Source organism: Notamacropus eugenii, chromosome 6 (genome assembly GCF_028372415.1).
Source record: "Notamacropus eugenii isolate mMacEug1 chromosome 6, mMacEug1.pri_v2, whole genome shotgun sequence".
Classification (NCBI taxonomy): Eukaryota; Metazoa; Chordata; class Mammalia; order Diprotodontia; family Macropodidae; genus Notamacropus; species Notamacropus eugenii.
This window is the reverse complement of record NC_092877.1, coordinates 106,855,481-106,869,934: the sequence shown is the minus strand read 5'-3', so window position 1 is coordinate 106,869,934 and position 14,454 is coordinate 106,855,481. Positions and strand designations below refer to the sequence as shown.

Sequence of the window (14,454 nt, the reverse complement as noted above, 5' to 3'; positions counted from 1 at the left end):
TAAATTTATCTGAATTTATAAAGTGTGTGTGTGTGCGCGCGCGCACGCGTTATTCTTGGATCAAGATTTTTTATATAAACATGAGTAAGAGGATTTCTGTGAAACTGGGATTCAGTCAAGGCTGTGCTTATAAATGCTATGAACATAATGGAGCAAAAATTTAATTTTTTAAAGAATTTTTGGAAATCAGGAAATCTGTTTGCATTTTCCTTTTTAAAATGTTTTACTTATATTTTACAGCTATACAAGATAAATATTTTACATATTTTCCTACTGCTTCTGATGCTTGGTTGTTTTCTCATTTAATAATCACAGTTCATGTACTGTACATGGTAGTGGCACTTACTGATTTATTAGCTGCCTGTATTGGTGATAAGTAGCAATAGGCTAATATTTTATTACATGCATGTTTATGTATTTTATTCTCATTTCAGTAATAGCTTTATTATGAAAAAATATTGAGAGATTTTATCCACAGTAAAGGTTATTGGCACATCAAAAGTATGGATTGGGATTTTTTTGGACCTGACAAGTTTGTATACATTAACACCTTCTAATGTGCTGTAACACCTGTGTGTACAGAACACTATAACATATGAGTGAAGGACAGTCATTGCCCTTTATTAATGTACAGTCTAATAAATAATCAGAAAAAAAGAGTGAAGGGTTTTTGTTTTTTTAATCTAGATACCTGGGAGGAAGCTACTTCATGCATACTTGTACAAAGAAATTGAAAGGGAAATAACTCACAATATTTTGATAATGCTGTCTTAAATCTAGATGAGTTATATATAAATACCTTTTCTTTCACCCTGAAATGATATTTTTATTTATCATATGAACTTTTTTCTTTTTATTTAACTGACCATTATGTTTAATTTCAGGCTCTTGATGGTTTTTTTTTAGCAATCATGACAGATGGAAGCATAATATATGTATCTGAAAGTGTAACTCCATTACTTGAACATTTACCAGTAAGTATAAAAAATGGTAACTAATGAATCAAACTATAAATTTAAGTTGCTTTTAAAAAATCTGTTTGTGCATGTATTGTATCCATTTGACTTCTTTCCATGCTTATCATTGTTTTGCACAGTGCTTAGTAATGTTTGTTGAACTGAATGACAGTGGTTTTCTAGGACTCTTGCATTTACACTCCATTACTTGTCCTTGCTTCCATCTTTAGTAATACCATAACATGTTAGTATGCTGCAAAGAATGGAATATTTTAATTACTGTCTGTTCTCTTTGCTTGGAATCAGCTCCCTTATCACCTTCCTCTCTTAAAATCTCTGGCTTTCTTTAAGATTGAAATCAAAAGCCTCTGTCTGCAGGAGACCTCATTTAGTCCCTCCAGATTCCAGTGCCTTCCCACTAAAGTTATTTTCTGTCTAGTTTTCATGTATCTTTTCTGTGTCTATTTGCATATTTGTTATCTTTCCATTAGTATGTAAGCTTCTTCAGGGCAAGGACTGATTTTTATTTTTATTTGTATCCTTAGTCCATAGTTCAATAAACAAACCACATAATCTGAGAATCTGAGACCATCCCAATTCATGTGCTTGTTGATTGATTTAACAAAGATTTAAGACCTGCTTGATAAGAGGAGTAATGATAAACACTATAGTGGTGGTGGGGTGGAAATCCAAAGATGAATAAGACAAAATCCCTCCCCTCAAGGGGGGATACTGTAGACAGGATTCAGTATTGAGATATGGTTTGGATGACCTCAGAGGTTTCTTCTAGCTCTATGATTTTAAGCATACTAAGACATGCATATAATAATTATAACACAAAGCTATATATAAGTACCACATAGATGGTGATAACTTTTTACATGATCATATGTATATCTCTAGAAATAGACAAAAAAAGTAAATGAAACCCAAGTGGATTGATACTATCTCTTAGATGGTGAAGAACTAAAACTTTCAAAAAAAAAAAAATTAGGGAGAGAAAGGAATAGGGGGAAAATCCAGACTCCCTTGACTAAGAATAGCAGGGCTGGAGCAAGTAGAACTATTAAAAAGTCCTAAAAGTGAGGGTCAGAAAGATATAATAGAAAATGGAATTTCAAGAGACAAGGCCCATAGAGACACTACCCAAGTTAGTGATCTGCTTAACAAACTGTTAGCTGTTTTGACCACACAGCTGCTATGTATTGATTGATAGACTGCATGGGAGGAGAAATTTGATGGAAAATCCTTCAGGCAATCTGTTCTGGGGAGGGTTACAGTTGTGCCTAGGATGAGGCTGCCTCATTTCATTGTATGGCTTGACTGAGGTGTTATTATAATAGTATTTTATTAAAATTTATTTTCTGCTGTCATTCAGTTTTTTTGGTTACTTTTCAGGCGACTCATATTATATAATTGCCATACTGGTTAGCTGGCAATATGACTGTATCTTTCTTGTCTTGTCTTCATGTGAAAGATTGGTAGTGCAGTATATTTCTAAAATTAAGTAAACTTCGTTTTAGAAAAAAAAAACCAATGTATTTCTTACTCAGAATAAATTAACTGGTATAGAACATATATTTGTGCATAGTGTTTCAGTTAAGTTTTGTACCTATTATGCTGTTGTTGGTTTTCTTTCCAATTCTTTCTCTCATAGCTCTCGTTCATTTTCCATGTTTTTCCTTCAAACACTTTCATTTTACTTATGAAATCGGTTTAAACTCTTGCATTGTCTCTTCCAGGAATTCTAGTTGGATTTGTGTCCAAGCTGTCTTTTTCTGTGGCTTTGCTTATAGATATTTTGGAATCGTTTTCTCCTTCCAGAATTGTTTCCTGAGCATTCCTTTCACCATAATAGCTCTTCGTGATGGTATTCTTTTTTTCCTTTGCTAATTCTTGTAATCCTACTTCCCACTTCATACTTTATATTAGGGCTTGACTGACACTTCCAGAAGGAATTTCTGGGCAGAGCTTTTATCTTTTTGGGTCTTGCTATTGCTTTCTTGGGATACTAAATATAATTTCAGGATCTCAGTGACAGCCTGTGTTTTCAGTGCTCCTGGGTTATGTATGTATGGAGGTGGGCAGGAGGTGAAATAAGAATTTATGTAATGGCTGCTGTGTGCAGGCTACTGTGCTAAAGGCTGTTTACAAATATTATATCGTTTGAGCCTCCAACAACCCTGTGAAGTAATTGCTGTTATCCCCATTTTACAGTTGAGGAAACAGACAAACAGTGATTAAGTGATTTTCCTGGAATCATACAGCTAGTAAATATCTGGTGCTGTATTGAAACTCAAGACTTTCTGACTCCAAATTCAGTGTTCTTTTCACTGCACTGCCAGCTGCCTCTGAAAAACAGTCTGATCCATGGCAGTCTTACTTGTTGCCTTTCTGGTCTTAGCTCTGCAAATTCTGGACCCAAGTTTGAATCTAAGCAGCACATCTCTGGACTTTTCCCTGGTTAGAGCTCCCGTGAACTGCTGCTAGACTCAACCACTTTCAGCTAGCTGTCAAACTGTAGATTCAACGTGACAGAACTGCATGCTTCAATTTGGCCTGAAATTCTTGCTTTCCCTGCTTGTTCCCCTATAGACTTAGTCTGGTCTGGACGCTAGGACTGAGGCTTTACTCTCCTCTGAGGGTCAGTCAAACAACTAACTGCTGCATGCTTCTGAACTTGATCCTAGCTCAGTACATAGTCTAGGGTCTGCAAGTGTAGGGTCTGTGCTTCTTGCCCTGGACCACCACCCCTAAGCTCAGATCCCATCCTTAATCATATATTGGACCTGTGAATCAAAACTATTTAGTAAGTGGCAGAGCTGTCAGTTGGCACCTGTTCCTGTTCCCTGAACAAGTTTGGGTCCCTCTCTGTGGGTCTGGGACTTCTTTCATGCTTGGTGCACAACTTCAGCCATCTTTTAGTCCCTGCATTGGAATGCCCCACATGGCCATTCCTGGTGAGGTAGACACTATTGCCCCTGTCCACAGACTCCTCTGTCTCCTTATGCTGACCTTGGCTGGAAAGATGACTCATGATTTTGTCTTGAATTTCCGATCAGGATTTGACTGGTGTGCTTTTTTCAAATCTATGTTTTCAGACAAGTAGTAGCAGAGAGCTTGGCAGGTATTCATCCTGCCATGCTGCCATATTGACTGGTCTCTTTGTATGTGTGTTTTTTAGAAAAGAGATAATAATTAGTGAGCATCTTTAGTTTGCAGAATGTTAATTTAACCTTTTTTTCCATTGTGGAATTAATTCACCTATATATTTTTCCTAATGGTATTAGTCTAGGTAATATAGCAATACAACACAAGAATAATTAGCATACCTCTGAATCATACTTATTTTCATGCCAGTTTAAAAAAAATTAAAATGTACTATCCTGATCAGCAGTGTTAGAATGTGAGGTCTATGAGGGCAAGTATCATATTTTTGCCTTCCTTTGTTTCCTCAGCTTAACACAGTGCACATGATAAGTGATTAAATAAATGCTTATTGATGATGATGATTGTATGAAATACTTGACTTTTGTAACCTAAATTAAGGAAGTTAATAAAGAATGGAGACTAGTTTATTAATGTACATAATCACATGATTTTATAGTGAATCTAGGTTTGTGAAATAAATTCAAATGCATTTTCATATGTAATCAAAATAGAAGCTTTTTGCCTAAATTTACTTTGGAAAATCGGTTAGCTGAACATTTATTCAATAACTGCTAAGTGTTAGGTATTAAACAAAGCACTAAAAACACAAGGACAAAAATGAAGCAGTATTTTGCTCCAGGATATTAAATTCTATTGGAGAGATACAAAGATACAAGAAAAAGTATAATACAAGGTGTGGAGTGAAGGAGACAAGGAAGAAAATGTGCTTGTCATCTTTAAGAAGAAAAGAAGTAATAGAAATTATTGAATGAATTTACTTCTTTCATTTTTCATTAGAGTCACAGAATTTAGAACTAGAAGGTGACTTAGAGACCACTGAGTTCAGTGCCTTGCGTTTACAGATGAAGAAGTAGCTTCATGGAGATTGTGTTTTGCCAAAAGTTATAGTGATTCAGTGTTAGACCTGTTTTCCTGATTCCTAATTCCCTCCATTACTCTGAAAGGAAAAAACTAAACAGTAGTTATTTGAAGGTAAGGTATATTTTATTGTTTGTCAGAGTTTGTTAAAAGGGATTACAGAACTTGAGACAGAGAATTTTAGCTAAAGGGTCCAGTTACACCCTAGCCCACTAAAATTCAGTCCCATAAAGTTCTATATTAATAGAATAGAAAGGATAGAGTTATATGCTATGATAGTTACAGGAAAATGACTGGGTTTTTTTCTTGTGTGTTTGTGTTTGTTGTTATTTTAGAAAGGGCCAGAATTCTGTTTGCTCTTTAAACTCTTTGGGCAGACAGAGTTTTTACATTTAGGAGTGCAGGAGGCAGAAGAAAACCTGGATTGTCTCACTTCTCTCTGAATTTAGTATGTTAGAATTAGATATTAAGGAGAAGCTAAGTGGAAAAGTCCAGTCTCTGGTTTGATTGGCAGTACAATCTCTTTTTAGTGCAATGGGCCTCATTAAAAAAGTAACAAGTATAAGTTAAGTTAATTGAAAAGTTGATATTTAACTAATTTCATGGTTATCTCTCTTAAGTGGTAAGAGTAGCTCAGCTGCATCAAAGCAAAGAGAATGTAAGGCTAGGTCATGAACAGCTCCAAGAGGCTTATAAATATGTAGTGAAAGGCAAGACCAAGCTGTAACCCTAGATTGAGACCAATAATAATTCTCAATAAAAGAAAAGAAAAGAAGTGAAAACTAGATAGCATTATCTCAAAAAAGTCTGCTTTTTTGTTTTTATTAGTACCTTTCTAAATGCATCTTTTTCCTGGTATCTATCAAGTCAAAATTAATGCTCGTATTTTTAACTAGTTTATTTTGAGTAGAAAAAGCAGATCCCTAGAGCTTCAGGTTATGCTTGTGAAGAGAATGTAGGTTTTAGCTACACAGGAAAATTCTGCCATCTTATGGTTACTATTCAAAGTGCAGACACAAAGGTCCTGCTGAGAGACTGAAGGGGAAATGCTTGTGTGGTTCAAAGCGTTTCAGTGACAGTGTCATTTTGTAGGCTCTCTTTCCATAGGATTTTAAATTTGCTTGGAAAGTTATTTAGTTTAATCCTCTCATTTTCAGATTATGAAATTTAGGTTGAGAGATTAAGTAACTTGTCTAAGGTTAAACAATTAAGTAGTAAAGCCAGGGATCTCTTGACTGTAAATCTAGTGCTTCCATTATTGCCTCCCACATATCTCTGTCATTTCTGCCTTACTGGGCTGCTGTCTTGTGTCCTGTAGTTAGGACAGTAAATGAATATTGTACTGGTTTGTTAAGGTAACAAATTCCAGTATCATAAATTAATTTCTATGTCTTCTAGGCTTATCAGTTTTCAGGTGTCAGGAGCCCTTTATTAGACATGCAGGTAACTTTGGGATAACACCCAAGTCAACAAGTCCTAAACTAATTTAGGCTTAAAACATATTGGCAAACCCATAAAAAGTTGCCCATTGGGATTTGTATAAGTAATAGGGAAAATTTGTCCTCCTTTAGTTTTTTTTAAATTTTTTTTCCTCCTTTTACTTTGAAAATTTGCCACCCAATATTTTTACTATATCAGCAGTGTGGCACTGTGGATGGTTAGAGAGCTAGCCTTGCAGCAAGGCAGAAATGTCAGTTCTACCTCTGACACATACTGATGGTGTGACTCTGGGCAAGTCACAGCCTCTCATTGCTCTAAGCAATTTGAATAAAGTGCAGAGACAATGGCAGGGTACATTGCTAGAGGGAATTTCCTCACCTGAAAGTTCCTTATACCAGTGAAATCACAGGTTTTGACTTTACTTCTAATTTAATATTTTAGAAAGAAAATTACTGCCAACATCAAATTTCTCTTACTAACAAATCAATTCACATTGCATAGAGTGGTTTGGGAAATGCTGCTTTAATTCCTTATTCCCTAATATTGTAGTCAGCAAACATCTGATACGTGTCTGTTATGTTCAGGAAATCATTTTAGGTAGAGTCTTCCAGTTAATTTATTCTTATGTTAAATATACACAAATTTTGTGTGTGTGTGTGTGTGTGTGTGTGTGTGTGTGTGTGTGTTTTATGAATGATCTCTCTCGGTCTCTCTGTATAGAGAGAGAGCACAAGGTTGATAAGTGCCAAGTGAAGGGCACAGAACATTAACTGAAGCGTTTTGTAGTAAATGAAGAGAAGTTGTTGTTTGGGGAATGACATAACTAAAATGGTATTTGAACAGTGATTTATCATACCGTTCTCCATTCTTAATAGGAAGCTCCTGTGGGAATGAGACAGGCTGAATATTCATGAAATTGAGATGTGAGATGGCTGCCAACTAAGGGGCGGGAAAGGTGATGTCTAAAACAAAACATTTTCTGTGACAGCAGCTCTAGTAGTAGTCCATATTGCCATGGATTTTTTCTTCTGTAGAAGTTTTGGTATATGGTGGACATAGAGCCCTTGGCTACAGATTTAGCTAATCAACCCAGCTTTGGTATAATTTAAAATATATCAGTCAGTCATTAAGCATTTGTTAAGTGTTTGTAGTGTACCAGGCACTGTACTAAGTACTGGGAATACAAAAAAAGGCAAAATCAGGTCCTGTTCCAAGAAGCTTCTGTTATAACAAGGAAGACAAATGCATGAATACCTATAAGATACATCCAGAGTAGGGGAAAGGTAACTGAAGAGGGGAAAGCCTAGCAAAATATCAGTCTTTCCCATACTTGTCAGCATTTTTATTAAAGATCTTGATTTTGAGTTTTATTGTTTTTTTTCCTTTTTTGTATGTGAGGTTAGAGGTGGAATTGGGAGTGTATATAAGTCCTAGATCTCTTGTAATATTACAGTCTTGTAAATATATCAACTGAAGGCATTGTTAATTGAGGTTCCATTCAAAATATCACTCAAAGATTATTCTAGATGTGATTGTGTCAGTTTTAATAGTTATTTCTTGATGGCATTTAGTAGTATTTTAGTCCTTTGGGTTTAGATAGAAGATGTTTTATAGGAATTAAATTATTCCTATTCCTATTCCTATTCCTATATATATATATATATATATATATATATATATATATATATATATATATATATACATACACACACACACACATATACACGCACGCACACACATGCACATGTACATGCATATACATATGGAGTAGATATGTTTGCCTACAAACAGAATTATGCACTTATATCTTAAATCAACAACAGATTTTTGAAAGTTGCTTTTACCTGAAGAATGACTCCAAATGAAAAGCAATTTGGAAATACATTTCTAGGTTTGGGGAAGGAAAATTAAAATTCTTCTGAGCTGTATTCTGATCTAAAGTACCCTCACTGAGCTGAGTGGATTTTTAATAGAATCCTGTTATTAATGTTGACAGAGATAATCCTTAAAAAAATTTATTTTAAATTTAGGAATCAAAAGAGAGCATTTCTGTAAAAGAAGATTGTATATTAAACCATGAATCTGCCTTTTATATCACTTGTTTCAAGTATATAATAAATTTTACACGTTTCTTTCTTTCCTTTTTTAATTATTTAAAAAATTTTTGGAATAAAACAAGCATTTCCATTACATAGGACAATAAAAACGATGGATTGCATGTAAAACTGCCCTTTATTTTTTGGCATTAATATTGGTAATCTCTTCTCCTTCACATTCTTATCTTCCCTGCACCCCTATTAAAAAAAAACCCAAACAAATAAGAATAGTTAAGAAAAAAAATACACCCAATGGCCTTGCCCAAAACTGCATGTTTCTTACTGCACCTGGAGTTGGTCACCTCTATATCAGATAGGGGATAACATGTTTCATTCTAAGTCGTCTAGAAACATGATTGGTCTGTGCATTGATCAGAATTCTTTCTTAAGGTTTTCTTTGCAATGTTGTTGTCTTTGTTGTTTTCCTAGTTCTATTTAATTGACTTTGAAATAGTTCATATTTCCCAAGATTCTCTGAAATCATCCCTTTGATCATTCCTTATGGTAGAATAATATTCCCTTGAGCTTGATACCACAGTTTGTTCAGCCTTTTTTGATAATTGATGATGACCAAATTCCAGTTCTTTTTTTTTTTCTTTTATTCCCTTTTTAATCCTCCTTTCAAGACAGGAAATTTGTTTTACTTGTGACTGTTCCCTCCCTAGTTTTATCCCTGACTCCCAACTTCTTCACTTGATTCCTTGTTGACTTTAATGTATTTCTATACTGGACTGTCATTCAGTCAGTCAGCAACATTAAACATCTACTATATATCATATACTGTGCTAGTGCCAGGCTTACAAAAGAAAAGGCAAAAAGAAAATAAAATCAGGTCCTGTTCTCAAGGAGCTCCTATTCTAATGGGAGAGATAATATACAAACAATTACATAGAAGTAAGATACATACGGGATAAATTGAAGAGAATCAGTTGAGGGAAGGCACTAGTATTAAAGGAGATTAAGAAAGCCTCCTTTAAAAGGTGGGATTTTATTATAACAAAATTTATCTGGAAGAACAAAAGGTCTAGAATATCACAGGAATTAAGAAAAAGAAATGCTAGCCATACCAGATCTTAAATTGTATTATAAAGCAGCAGTCATCAAAACTGCTTGGTACTGGTTAAGAAATAGAATGGTAGATCAGTGGAATGTGTTAAGTATACAAGATACAGTAGTCAGTGACTACAATAATCTACTGTTTGATAAACCCAAAGACTCCTGCTTCTGAGATAAGAATTCACTATTTGACAACAACTTCTGGGAAAACTAGAAAATAGTATGGCAGAAACTGGGCATAGACCAATATCTTAAATGTGTACTAAAATAAAGTCAGAATGGCTACATTAATTAGATATAAAGGCTGGTACTATAAGCAAACTGAGAGAACAAGGAATAGTTTACCTGTCAGATTTACGGAGAATGAAAAAATTTATGACCAAACAAGAGACAGAGAACATTATGAAATGCAAAATGGATAATTTTGATTACATTAAAATGAAAAGTTTTTGTACAGACAAAGCCAATGCAACCAAGATTAGAAGGAAAGCAGAAAACTGGGAAAGAATTTTTACAACTAGGGTCTCTGATAAAGGCCTCATTTCTTGAATATATTGAGAACTGAGTCAAATTTATAAGAATACAAGTCATTCCCCCAATTGATAAATGGTCAAAGGATATGAACAGACAGTTTTCAGAGGAAGAAATTAAAGATATCTTTAGTCATATGAAAAAATGCTCTGAATCACTGTTGATTAGACAAATGCAAATCAAAACAACTCTGAGGTACCACATCACACCTGTCAGATTGGCTGACATGACAAAACAGGAAAATTATAAATGCTGGAGAAGATGTGGGAAAATTGGAACACTAATGCATTGTTTGGAGTTGTCAACTGATTCAAGCATTTTGGAGAGCAATTTGGAACTACACTCAAAGGACTATAAAAATGCGCATACCCTTTGACCCAACAATACCACTTCTAAGTCTGTATCCCAAAGAGATCATAAAAATGGGAAAAAGACCTGCATGTGCAAAAATATTTAGAGAAGCTCAGCTGGAAATTGAGGGGATGCCCATCAGTTGGGGAATGGCTGAACAAGTTGGGGTATATGAATGTAATGGAATACTATTGTGCCATAGGAAATAATGATCTGGCAGATTTCAGAAAAACCTGGAAAGACTTTTATGAACTGATGCTGAGTGAGGGGAGCAGAACCAGGAGAACATTGTACACAGTTACAGCCACATTGTGTGATGACTAACTTTGATAGACAAGGCTCTTCTCAGCAATACAAAGTTCTAAGACTACTCCAAAAGGCTTGTAATAGAAAATACTCTCCATATCCAGAGAAAGAATTACGGAGTCTGAATGCAGATCGAAGCATACAATTTATTGTTTCTCTTTTTTGCTTTTTTTTTTCTTTCTTGTGGTTTATTCCAGTGGTTATAATTCTTTCCAACATGACTGTGAAAATAAGTTTAATATGAATGTATATGTAGAGCGTATATTAGATTGCATGCTGTCTTGGGGAAGGGGAGAAAATTTATAACAAAAGCTTGTGGAACTGAATGTGGTCAACTAAAAATAAATAAATTTTTTAAAAAAACAATAAAATGGGGATAATAACACCTAAAAAACGAAGAAGAGGGTATTTTAGCATAAAGATAATGAGTTTAATTTTAGAAATTTTGAGATTAAGATGTCTGAAATATCCAGTTCAGGATGTTTTATAGGCATTTGGAGATCTGGGGGAGAGCTTAGGACTCAGATTTGTGAAAAAAAATAAAAGGTGACATTTTAGCTAAGACTTGAAGGAAGCTGAGTGTTTGATGTGTGTGGGTGTGTCTGTGTGTACGTGTGTGCACACGTGTGTGTGTGCACGTGTGTGCGTGCGCACTGCCGTTACATGCATGTGTTCAAACCTCTTTCGTCTGTTTCAAATAAGAATGAGATTCATCTGATAAATCTTCTCATATCAATTATGAAGAGTAACAATTATTGCTTCCTTCTTCCTCCTACTGAAATGTATTCTTTTTGCTTTCCTTTTTCTTTCTCTTAAAAACCCTTAGAAGAGACCCAGAATGCCCTCCCAACCTTCTGAAAGGAGACTTATTTCTTCTCCTCCTACTAAAATGTTAAAACTACACTACTGGATGGCCTCAATTCGCATGTAATTTGACCTTTCTGGGTATTTCTGGATTCTTTTGCTTGAATTTCAGGGGTCCTTCTCACCTCTGGTCTTTCCATCAGAAATACTTACACATTCTCGACCAATTAAAGGTCTACTCTCCCTTTTCTACCCTCTTCCACCCCCAGGATTATAATCACCTTTGTAATCTATTTTTTGTTATATAAATCTATCTATTGACTTTTAGAATATCATATTTCAAGACCTCCTCTTATTTATAGTAGAAACTTTCAGGTTTTGGGTAGTCCTGGCTCTGATTCCTTAACATTTGAACTGCTTCTTTCTGGATACTTGCAGTCCTTTTTTTTCTTTGATTTGGTGGTGACAGGTAGACTCTTATGTTTCCTTGCCCTTTGATTCTAATAGCTCTAGACAGACAGTTTTCATTTGTGATTTTTTTGAAACATAGTATGTTTAGCCTTTTTTTTTTTTTAATCATCCCAGTTTTGTGGAAGTCCAGTGATTTGTTTTTAATGAACTCTTCTTGATAAGTTTTCCAGGTCAGTTGTCTTTTATATCAGCTATCTTAATTTTCTTCTTAATTTTTAAATCTTTGCTTTTATCTCATATTTCTTGGTATCTAATGGGATCATCAGTTTCTGTTTAGTCTGCTGTAATTTTCAAATACATCCAAATGTAAACCTTAGATGAGGTTTATGTCCTTTTCTTCCAGGCTTCCAATTCTCCTTTCAGTCTTTCCTTCCAGAATATGTGTGTGTGTGTGTGTGTGTGTGTATATGTGTGTGTGTATGTATATATATAATATATACATATGTGTATATATATGTATATATATAATATATACATATGTGTATATATATGTATGTAGTTTATTATTTCTAGGTATTCATATAATCCTTATGAATTTCTTGATGATTCTGTCTGATGTGGATTTCAGGCTTTTGAAAGAATAGGTGTGGAGGAGCCTACCTCTTTTCAATTGGTCAGTAAGCATTTATTAAGTGCTTATTACTATGTGTCAAGCAGTCAAGGTGGGGGGAAACTCAGAAATTACATAGATAAGAATTAGTTATATGTTTTTCTTTGTTATTTAATAAATTATGTGATATTTTAAAAATATACTTGAATGCATTATAATTATTTTAAATTCCCCCTTTTTTAGTCTGATCTTGTGGATCAAAGTATATTTAATTTTATCCCAGAAGGGGAACATTCAGAAGTTTATAAAATATTGTCAACTCATCTACTAGAAAGTGATTCATTAACACCAGAGTATCTAAAATGTAAGTAGTGGGTTTGTAATGGATAGTAATTGTTTTTTCACTTGATAAATCAGATAAATAATAATATTTGTATAAGAGACATTTGTACCTTTTCACCTTTATAACATAGATAACTTGATATTCTAAAAATTTCATTGAAACATTGTCTGCTTTCTTATTTACAATATAAAGTGACAAGAAGGAAATCACTGGTAACATTTTAAAAAGCAGTTTGGTAGAGTGTTGAGTGTGGAAATCACATTATATCAGGTTACGGGAAGAATGGAAGGGTAAAAAGTGAAAGCAATAACTACTCAGGCTGTGTCTCAAAGAGATCATCAAAAAGGAAAAAGGACCTATGTGCACAGAAATATTTATAGCAGCAAAAAATTGGAAATTGAGGGGATGCCCATCAACTGGGGAATGGCTGAACAAGCTGTGCTATCTGAATGTATTTGACTACTACTGTGCCAATAAGAAATGATGAGCAGGCAGATTCCAGAAAAACCTGGAAAGATTTATATGAAACTGATGCTGAGTGAAATGAGCAGAACTAGGAGAACATTCTACATAGTAGTTACAAAATTGTGTGATGATAAGCTATGAATGACTGATTTAACTATTCTTAGCAATACAATGATCCAAGACAACTGCAAAGTACTCATGATAGAAAATGCTATCCACATCCAGAGGAGAAATGATGCACTCTGAATGTATATTGAAGCGTACTATTTTCACTATATTTTTTCATGTTTTTTTTCCTTTTAGTCTGTTCTTTCTTTCACAACTGTGACTAATAACGGAAATAGGTTTTACATAATTGCACAAATGTAACATATCAAATTGCTTACTGTTTTAGGAAGGGAGGGAGAAAAATTTGGAACTTAAATTTTGTAAAAATGATGTTAAAACAAGTCTTTGAGAGTAGCTCTCTACCCACTATGCCACGTTGCCTACCAATGAGAGAACCCAGAATTTAAAAATTCACATAGGTAGAGGAGAATGCTGACCTGTATTAGAAGGTTGGAGAGTCTAAGAATGTGATGGATAGAAGGACCACTGAGTCTTTGAAGTTTTGTAATAACTCTGGGACACTTCTCATAGGCAAGAGTTCTTAATATATTTTGTGTCTTTGACAGTCTGAGGAAGCCTGTTGACTCCTTCTCAGAATATTATGGGTAAATTCATGAAATTAATTACATTGAATTATAAAGAAATGCAATTATTTTGAAATATGGTTTTTTGAATATTTATTTTTAATTTTTATTTTATTCTAAATTTATGGAATAAAACAAGCATTTCTATAACGTAGTATAATAAAAAAAGGTGATTGTTTTCAAAACTGTAAATCTGTTATGTACAGCTTGCTATTACTTTTAAAGTTTTAATAAAGTTATCATGTAAAAAGATGAATGTTAAAAATAGTCTTTTCATATAGTTGGAAAAAATAAAATATATTTAAAAAGAAGTGAAGGTAACTGGAAGGGACAACAAGTTTAAGGAATTTGGCATCAAAATGAA

General features: G+C 34.1%; 1 protein-coding gene across 6 annotated transcripts in view; it reads left to right on the top strand.

The window, feature by feature from the left end:
• Positions 1-14,454, top strand: part of CLOCK (clock circadian regulator) — a 127,194-nt gene that overhangs the window by 77,803 nt on the left and 34,937 nt on the right. For 5 of the 6 annotated variants that reach the window (XM_072620802.1, XM_072620803.1, XM_072620799.1 and 2 more), the window contains 2 exons: positions 885-974; positions 12,834-12,954. In XM_072620802.1, coding sequence (XP_072476903.1) covers positions 885-974; positions 12,834-12,954 — 211 coding nt within the window. The remainder of the gene's footprint in view (positions 1-884; positions 975-12,833; positions 12,955-14,454) is intronic. The other variant, XM_072620804.1, reaches the window with a different exon arrangement.